The sequence below is a fragment of the Vombatus ursinus genome, unplaced genomic scaffold (genome assembly GCF_900497805.2).
Source record: "Vombatus ursinus unplaced genomic scaffold, bare-nosed wombat genome assembly UNPS02015016.1, whole genome shotgun sequence".
Lineage (NCBI taxonomy): Eukaryota > Metazoa > Chordata > Mammalia > Diprotodontia > Vombatidae > Vombatus > Vombatus ursinus.
Window position 1 is genome coordinate 619706 of NW_020954794.1, and position 9453 is coordinate 629158.

General features: G+C 43.4%; 1 protein-coding gene and 1 gene segment (V, D, J or C); both read right to left on the reverse strand.

Moving 5' to 3' along the window:
- Positions 1 to 2630: 2630 nt before the first annotated feature.
- LOC114030851 lies at positions 2631 to 3615 on the reverse strand. Its single transcript, XM_027845752.1, has 2 exons — positions 3328 to 3615; positions 2631 to 3166 (listed from the first exon to the last, which is right to left on the reverse strand). The coding sequence occupies exons 1-2, from the start codon at positions 3584 to 3586 to the stop codon at positions 2631 to 2633; spliced, it is 795 nt and encodes a 264-aa protein (XP_027701553.1). The 5' UTR covers positions 3587 to 3615.
- A 4976-nt stretch (positions 3616 to 8591) lies between these two features.
- LOC114030844 lies at positions 8592 to 9453 on the reverse strand. The segment is given in 2 exon segments: positions 8592 to 9076; positions 9240 to 9453. Coding segments are annotated over 2 exon segments (519 nt in total).

The following is a 9453-nucleotide window of genomic DNA, read 5'->3' on the forward strand; positions in this document are numbered from 1 at the left end:
TGCAAGTATGAATATCTTATAATTTTAACCTATATCTGTGGTCAAATAATGATATAGGGATGATATCCTCCTAAGGGGGAAATCATTAGGCAGAGTAATGAGACAAAGATGTGATGTGATCATTTTCTAATTAAATAGAATAGTAAATTTTGAGAAAAGCAAGAGGATCAGACAGTTTTCTCAAAGAACTCTATGTAGGTGTCTATGAATTCTCTCACTATGATTACTATTACTATGCTTAACTCTATATAGACATCTACAACTCATCTCTCATGGAAATTCAAGCTTTGAGCATGTTTTGGTGATAAGTTCTCAAAATTGAAATTTACATATAAGTTGTATGGATAATGGAAAAGAAAGTGAAATGATTTTTCCATTATTGAAGTATCTGTTTGATAATTATAAAAGGTAGAAGAGCTCATTTTATTGTTGCACCCTCCAATATTTACAAGATTCTTCTATCAGGTGCAGGAATTAGTTTCACTCAGGGCTGCTATTTGGATGGGATACCTTCTGAGTTCTCTTACAACAAGAGCTGTTCCTCTTTCAGGTCTACTGGATTTTGTGTTGCCTCTAAGTGTGTGCACATGCCCTATACTGATGGTGAATGGAATCATCTGTGCAGATATTTTTGCACTTTTTTTATGTTTCCACCACAGGGTGGGATTCCTGCCTGCTGTGGTAATCAGGCCAGGTATGAGGGAAACTGAGGAAGATCTTCCCCAGCCCCTCGTGAAACCACCTCATGACCTTACATAAAGAATGTAAATTGGAGTTATGCATGGCTGAGGGTGCCATGGAGATGGAACATTAAGTGACCAACAAACTATGTTACCTGGGAAAGCAATTCTTATCTCAAGGAACATTTTTCTTGAGAGAGGTGTGTAACTGTCCAAGGACCTGATCACTCCTTGAAAACTTACACAACAAACAGGTATCTGGGGCTCTGATCAAGCCCCAACCTTTGTGTGTATGTGTGCCTATCCAGGACTTGAGCTTACCAAGGATATGTACACAAAACAAAATATTAAGATTGTTTTTCCCAGGTTTACGTAGATATAAAAGGGGCATCTGAAAGGCGATTTTTTGGAGTACTTTGATGTCAGAGATAGGGATGCCGAATCTCTGTTGTTGTTCAAGGGCAGAACATGTGCACGGTCCTTGTTGCTTAAGAGCAGGACACAACTCTTCTGGCCTCCTGATCAGACCTCTTGATCATCCCCAGTCTCCCCGGTCTTGTAGGTATTTGCACTTGCCTGGTCAGTGAGTGTGTATCTTTTCTTTTCTTATTCCTCCTTTTCTTGATTTTGATTATTACTTATTGCACTGAATGTTATTCTTATCTTTATATGCTTATGTTGTTTTAATCATTATTAATCATTGTAAAATAAATGTGATTGTTAAGTTTGTACTGAGTATGTGTCATTATATCTTGAGATCCAAACTTAAAGTGAAAGTACTGCGCAGTCTGTAATCCTTTCAATTACTCCAGGGTTGGGTAAGCTGAGAATTTTTAAGGCACCTTTACCAGCCCCTCCCTCACACCAAGAGGTGAGCAGTGTGATCCTTCAAAAAGGCTCCTCAGCCACCCAGGAGGCTGCTGAATCCCACTGCTGCTTCCAGTGAGAAATGACCCTGTGGCCTGGGTCACCTGTGTGCAGGGTTGTGACTTCAGCTCCCAGTGTATCTGCACCTGCTGCTTGTCACTTGCTTGTCACCACAGGACTCTGAAATATGTAAAAATGGTAAAATGGTATGGGTGATGTCTTTTGATTCATGTGTGAATTGCGTTTAAGTGAGACAGAGTTGCATAAAATTATCAACCTCCCTCTAGAGTGATCAGAGTCAAGGAAAGAGCCAAGATGACTGGTGATGGCTAGACATGCAGTGGGTGACCTTGGCATCTTCGATGTCTAACCAAGCTCTAAGCACTCCACAGCCCCTGGTTCAGCCACCTTTGTGGGCATTGTAACAGATTGTTCTCATCTGCCACTCCACCAGGGGAAGTCTTCACAGCCTTGGGGTAGACACCCCGATGGGTTTGAGACCTCTTGGTTCCCTTCAACCTGGTTACCTGTATTTGTGTGTGTGTGTGTGTGTGTGTGTGTGTGTGTGTGTGTGTGTATGTGTGTATCTGAGACTTGCTTTGGTCCCCTTGATTGCTTGTGTGCTTGTGGTCATGAATGCTAATTCCTCTACCCCTCTGTCATCTGACTCCATTGTGACTGCTGCTCAGTCTAGGCCCTGCCCCTCTTTATGGGGAGGGCAATATCCTGGCCCTATGGGAATAGGGATAGCAGGACTGATGTCCTCAAATGAGATTTTCAGCCATTTACCCCGGGAGATGGCAGACATGAATGATTGGACAGTGACAGTGAGTTACCAGAGTGAGGAGAGAGACAGGATTCATCCTATAGATGGGATTGCCTCAAGAACTTTGGGGACTGTTTAATATACCTTGTCTGTCCCGGCTGGGGAAAAGCAGTCAGAGCTGAAAGTCCAGGCCCATTCCCCTGCATTGTCTACACATTGCTCTTGAACATCAGCTTAGGGCTTGGGGCATAGGATGAGGAGCAGAGGACAGAGTAAGTTTGAGAAGCAGCCCCCACGGAACGGTTTGTGGTCCTTGGCTAAAGCACACCAGGCAGAAGATTCTTTTTCTTTCTCCTTTTTCTCTCTCTTCTTAATCTTTCTACTTCAGCCAGAGTCCCTGGGACAAATGGCTCCTGCAGCAGGGCTGAATTGGGCCCAATTCTCCCCTGAGGACAGTGGTTGGCCCACGCCTGTGACTGGGGAAGCAGCTGCTCCCCTATGCTGAAGGGCTGAGCAGCCTGGAGAGGTTTTTGTTCAGGGCTGAAACACTGTGGGAATGGAGCATTATAATACTGAGAACAGTAATAATCTGCCGCATCCTCAGCCTGAACTGCACTGATGGTGAAGGTGAAATCTGTCCCAGAGCCACTGCCACTGAACCTGGCCGGGACCCCAGACTGAAGGGTGGAAGCACCATAGATCAGGAGCTTGGGAGACTGTCCTGGTTTCTGCTGGTACCAGTTCATTCCCTTGCTAATGCTGGAACTGGCCTTGCAGCTGATGGTGACTCTGTCTCCTGGAGCCACAGACAGGGAGGCTGGGGACTGGGTCAATACAATGGCTGCCTGGGATTCTAAAGGAGAAGAAGAAAGATTTCAGTGGATGAAGAATTCTGTGTAGACACAGTGAATGCAGGAGTAGTTCCCTTACCCACAGGCTTTGTCAGAGAAGCCCCCTGGAAAACTCCTTCTGTCTCTAAAGTGATGCCAACCCATGGCTCATTGGAAGTCTTACCTTCAGGCCAGAGCAGTAGCAGCCAGAGGAGCAAGGACTGGGAGAGCATTGTGACCCTTGTAGAGCTGGAGGCAGAGAGCTCTGAGCTCAGAGGGACACTGATGGGAGGTATTTGTATCTCAGGGTGGGTTTGAGAAGGTGCCTTGGATATCAGCATGCAAAACAGTGCTGGTCCAGCCTGAACTGAATGACCCCAGGAGTGGTTGTATGGACATGGAGGGAGTGGCCCAATTGTATTTCCTTGAAGGCGTGACCTCATGTGGCTTCTGTATTTATTGCTCTATTACATGTACCTGCCTTAGACTGGACATGGTGGTGGCTGTGACAGGTGGCCAACTGTGGTTATAAATGGTAGGAAGGGTGGAAAGGAAGGGGGTGAGGGGCTCTCTTCCCAGGAGAGATCAGATGGCTCTGAGTCTAGACACCAAGAGTTGATAAGTGTCTATGCAAAGGACAAAATTAAGAAACAAAGGAAGGAGCTGAGTTAGAAAACTAAGATCGAGGAATAAACGATATTTAAGGAGCCTTAGCTAAGGACACAGGCTTACATGCAATGGAGATGGAGGGGACTCTGGAGATTCTATAGTCTCCCAGATGGTATAGGGAGAATGTGTCCCCTGAGTTGTTGGGGAGAGAAGTTTATTTTTCTCTTCTGTATTTATGTTATATCATTTGAAAACTAAAAAGAAAAAAAAGTTTGGTGGTTTCAACCTTTCATTTTGTAGATGGGGAAACTGAGGCGAAAAGGGAAGATGTGGTTATTCAGGTGCCTTTTTCCTATTGAAGTCCGTCATCTCCTTTTCTCCACTCAGAAAGTTTCCATGCCAATCAACAGTGGAATCAAACCTGTGAGCACCCGTTGTATTTCCAGCCTGGTGATATGGGGAGATCAAGTCACAAAATGATTTGGGAGGGGAAGCCTTTCAGGGTTTCTGTCCAATACAGAAACAATTGTTCTTTACACTCACTCTGGGCCACGGAACCCAAAGAGTGACTCAGAAAGGTTTGGGTAGGGACTTTTTATTGGCCAGTCAATGAGAACCAGAGTGGTTTGTCTATAAGTCATAGTGAAGTAGCTCCATTTGAATCTGAGTGGGTTTTATTAAAACCTGGTTTTCTAGAACTCAGTCTTAAGCAATTTATATTCCTTTGGTCAGAGCACCCAAATGCAAGTGTATGATTCCCCATGGGGAGGAAGGAAGGAAGAAAGATTGAGGAAGGTAGGAAGGAAAGAAGGAGCATTGCTTAACTGGAACTGGACAGTTGGGTCCCCAGTGGGGCAGCTACTCCTCTTCGCAAGATTATTGTTCATCCTTTGTTCTTGAAGAGATTAATTACATCAGGAAGATGATGTCCGTCTTGACTTGCAAGTTCATTAGATTAAGTGAGATAGGACTGTACAAAATCACCAGCCTCACTCTCTCCTGGAGAGCCATGTGAGTTCAGTGGTGAGACATAGATCAGGATGACTGGAGATGGGCCCTGAGACCTGAGAAAGAGAAAAGAAAAACTGAAACCTGGGAAAGACTTCTCTTTCCACTGCATTTGGGGCCATTGTGCCAGTCATCTTGACCTATGTCTTGCCACTGGCCTGTGATGACTGGAGGAGAGAGTGAGGCTGATGTCTTTGCACAGCCCTACCTCACTTAAATCCATTGGCAAGTCAAGCTGTCCCCCTCCTGATGTCATTGGTCCTCTTCCAGAAAGGACAAATAACAAACACCAACCAGCCCCCACCTTGGAATCTTTCCCTGTGAACAAAACCAGCTGGGTGGCCCCTGTCATTCTTAACCCTTCTGTTAGGATTCATGGCAATGACACTTGTTAAGGATGACTGTTCAACACTCCCTCCCTCAACTAGGAATTTATTAAGTGATTCCTCTGTGCTAGACATTATGGCTACATTGCATCTGGGTAATCAACATATTCATATCTAAGCATCTGCAAAATAAACACGAGGGGATTTTCAGAGGGAAGGTGATGCCACCTTCTGATGTAGAGAGTGGCACTTGAGCTGAGGTTTGAAAGAACCTATGGATTCTAAAAGGTGCTTAATAAATATTTTTGACTGATTGATTGATAAACCTTATGAACATATTACCTCTACCTGCCCTCTGTTTTTCCCAGTCTCTTTACCCTCTTGAAATGCTGCAATCTGCTCCCAATTCCCATTGTTCTGCGACTCAGTGGCAATCTTTGAGTTCATCACAGACTTGTGTGAGTATAGCAAAAACCAGTATAAATGGCATTTGCCAATTTACAAAGTCCTTTGCATCCTTTAAGGAAGGTGAAGTAGATGTTATCATTATTCTCATTTGGGGCAGGTGGTAGACCAGTGGATAGAGAGGTAGGCTTGGAATCAGGAAAACCAGATTTAAGATCTAATCTCATATATTACTCTTGTCACACTGGGGAAATTCCCTTAAGCTCTATTTACTTCAGTTCTCTCATCTATAAAATGGGGATAACTGCAGAGTTATTGTGGTGATCAAAGGAGATAATAGTCGTAAAGTGCTTAGCACAGTGCCTGGCACATAGTAGGTGCTATATAAATGCTTTTGTTCCATTTTATAGATGAGAAATGTGAGGTTTTGAATTAGTCATGGTCACCTGACCCCTAAATGACATAATTGGGGTTCAAATACTGTCTTTTGATATGTTAAGACCAGTGCTTTGATTATTAAAGCATTCTGCCTCTCTCCTATCTAGGAAGGCAGTGTTGCCTAGTGGCTAGAATATTGCTTTTGGAGTTAGGAAGGCCGGAGTTCAAATCCTGCCCTTGATTTAAACATTTCAGTTAATTTTTTAGTTTTTGTTTCATCTTCATTTCTGAATTTCCCTCCTGCTTTGCAGAAAGCCACCTTTTGTAATGAATAATTTAAAAAAAAAGTGAAAAAAGGAGTTCAGTAAAAGTAACTAATATATCAATTGATTCTGACAGTGTATACAATATTCCACAGCCATCATCCCCCACCTCTGCAATGAAGGAAAGGAGGTGTATTTCCTCTGCTGCTCTTTAGGGGGAAGTTTGATCATAATAGTTACACCACATTCAGTTTCACTGTTTAATTCTTAATATTTACATTGTTATTCATTGTATGTATTGCTTTCTTAGTTCTTACTTTAAGTTCATATAAGTCTTCCCAAGTTTCTCTGAAATCTTCATATTCCTCATTTATTATGATGCAGTAATATTCCATTCCATTCATGTGCCATATTTGTTTAGCTCTAACTTGACAGCTGGCTGGTACAGTGGGTAGAGTGCAAGCTGTGTGGCCCTGGGCAAGTCACTTATCTTTTCCACATCTGAGTTTTCTCATCTGTAAAATGGGGATAATAATAGCCCCTATGCTGTTGTGAGGATCCAATCAGTTAATACATGTAATGTGTTTAGCAAACCTTAAAGTACTTATAATTCTTTATTGTTCAGTCTTTTCCGTTGGGTCCAACTCTTTAAACCCCATTTGGGGTTTTCTTAACAAAGATGCTGGAGTAGTTTGCCATTTCTTTCTCCAGCTCATTTTACAGCTGAGGAAACTGAGGCAAACAGGGTTAAGTGACTTTCCCAGAGTCACAGAGCAAGGAGATATCTGAAGCAGAATTTGAACTCGAGTCTTCCTGACTTGAGACCCAGTGTTCTATCCACTGCACCACATAGCTGCTTTAAATTGTTTTATTGGTGTGAAGCCCAACTTCAGTTGAAAGTGCATTGTTGTTTAGTTGTTTCAGTCATGTCTGACTCTTCAGGACCCCATTTCAGGTTTTCTTAACAAAGATCCTGGAATGGTTTACTTCTCCAGATAATTTTTCTAGATAAGGATACTGAGGCTAAGAGAGTTAAGTGACATGCTCAGGGCCTCACAGCTATTAAGTGTACGAGGCCACCTTTGAACTCGGGAAGATGAGTCTTCCTGACTTCAGGCTGGACATTCTATCCAATCCACCCCCTAAACAAGCAGACTTTTTTATCCCTGTCCCTCCCTCAACCTCCTTTATTACAGTTCATGCTTTCCTTAATCCCTTTTAGTTTTTATTACATTAATATATATTTATGGAATAAAACAAGCATTTCTACAACATAATATGATAAAAAGATGGTTGTACTTAAACTACAAATCTACTATGCGCAACTTGTTATTCCTATCCGATATACAACAAAGTTATCGTGTAAATTTATTTTTTCCTCCCTTTTTTCTGTCCTTTCCCCCTTATATTTCTTTTCATTTACATTTTCCTTAGAAGCCTTACGGAAGTTAAGGATGTTTGTCCCCAATGCTGATGGTCCAGTTCTCTGGGAAGATAAACAAGTGACTTCCAAGGGGTGACAAGGATAGGAAATCTAGTCTTGCCTGAAAGTGATGTTCCCAGAGTGAAGAGAGAGACTGGGTCCATCCTATAGATGATGTTGCCTCAAGAACTTTAGGGACTGTTCCATCCAAGTTCCATCCCCTGACTGGGGAAAAGCAAGCAGAGCTCTGAGTCCAGGCCCACTTCCCTGGATCATTTACACTTTCCTTTTATTTTTTAAAAAAATTATTTTATTTTTAGTTTTCAACCTTCTTTTCCATAAGATTTTGAGTTTTAAATTGTCTCCTCCTCCTACTTCTCCCCTCCCCCACTCTCCCTCCCTGAGGGCCAATAAAGGCTCTACATATACATTCATGTTAAGCACATTTTCCCAATAGTCATGATGTAAAGAACAATTAGAATGAATGGGAGGAACCACAAGAATGAAGCAATAAAACAAAACAACAATGGAAAAGGAGAGCAAATACTATGCTTCCATCTGCATTCAGACTCCTTAGTTCTTTCTCTGGGTGTGGATAGCAATTTCCATCATGAGTCTTTTGGAGTTTTCTTAAATCCTTGCATTGCTGAGAAGAGCCAAGCCTATAAAAAGCAGTCATCCCACAACGTGACTGTAACTGTGTACAACAATCTCCTGGTTCTGTTCATTTCACACTGCATCAGTTCATGGAAGTCTTTCCAAGTTTTTTTGAATTTTACCTGCTCATCATTTCTTATCGCACAATAGTATTCCATTACATTCATACACCACAACTTATTTAGCCATTCCCCAACTGATGGGCTTCCTCAGTATCCTTTTAAACACCATCTCAGGTGAGGTGATTGGGATAGGGAACAGAGGGCAGAGTAAAGAATAAGAACAGCTCCTGGGAGCAGCCCCCATGACAAGGTTTGTGGCCCTTGGCTAAAGCACACCAGGCAGAAGATTCTTTCTCTTCCTCCTTTTTCTTTCTCTTCTTAATCTTTCTACCTCAGCCAGGGTCCCTGTACAAATAGCTGCTGCAGCAGGGCAGAATTGGGCCCAATTCTCCCCTGAGGGCAGTGGTTGGCCCACGCCTGTGACTCTGGGGAAGCAGGTGTTCCCCTATGCTGAAGGGCTGAGCAGCCTGGAGAGATTTTTGTTCAGGGCTGAAACACTGTGGGAATGGAGCAGTATTATATTGAGAACAGTAGTAATATGCCACATCCTCAGCCTGAACTGCACTGATGGTGAGGGTGAAATCTGTCCCAGAGCCACTGCCACTGAACCTGGCAGGGACCCCAGACTGCAGGGTGGAAGCACCATAGATCAGGAGCTTGGGAGACTGTCCTGGTTTCTGCTGGTACCAGGCTATCCACTTGTTAACGCTGGAACTGGCCTTGCAGCTGATGGTGACTCTGTCTCCTGGAGCCACAGACAGGGAGGCTGGGGACTGGGTCATCACTGTGGCTGCCTGGGATTCTAAAGGAGAAGAAGAAAGAGATTTCAGTGAATGAAGAATCCTACGTACAGACAGTGAATGCAGGAGTAATTCCCTTACCCTCAGGCTGTGTCAGAGAAGACCACTGGAAAATTCCTTCTGTCTCTAAAGTGGTGCCAACTGATGGCTCATTGGAAATCTTACCTTGAGGCCAGAGCAGTAGGATCCAGAGAAGAAAGGACTGGGAGAGCATTGTGACCTTTGCAGAGCTGGAGGCAGAGAGCTCTGAGCTCAATGAGAAAGGTGGCAGATATTTGTATCTCAGACTGGGTTTGAGAAGGTGTCTTGGATATCACCATGCAAAACAGTGCTGGTCCAGCCTGAACTGAAGGACCCCAGGAGTGGTTATATGCACATG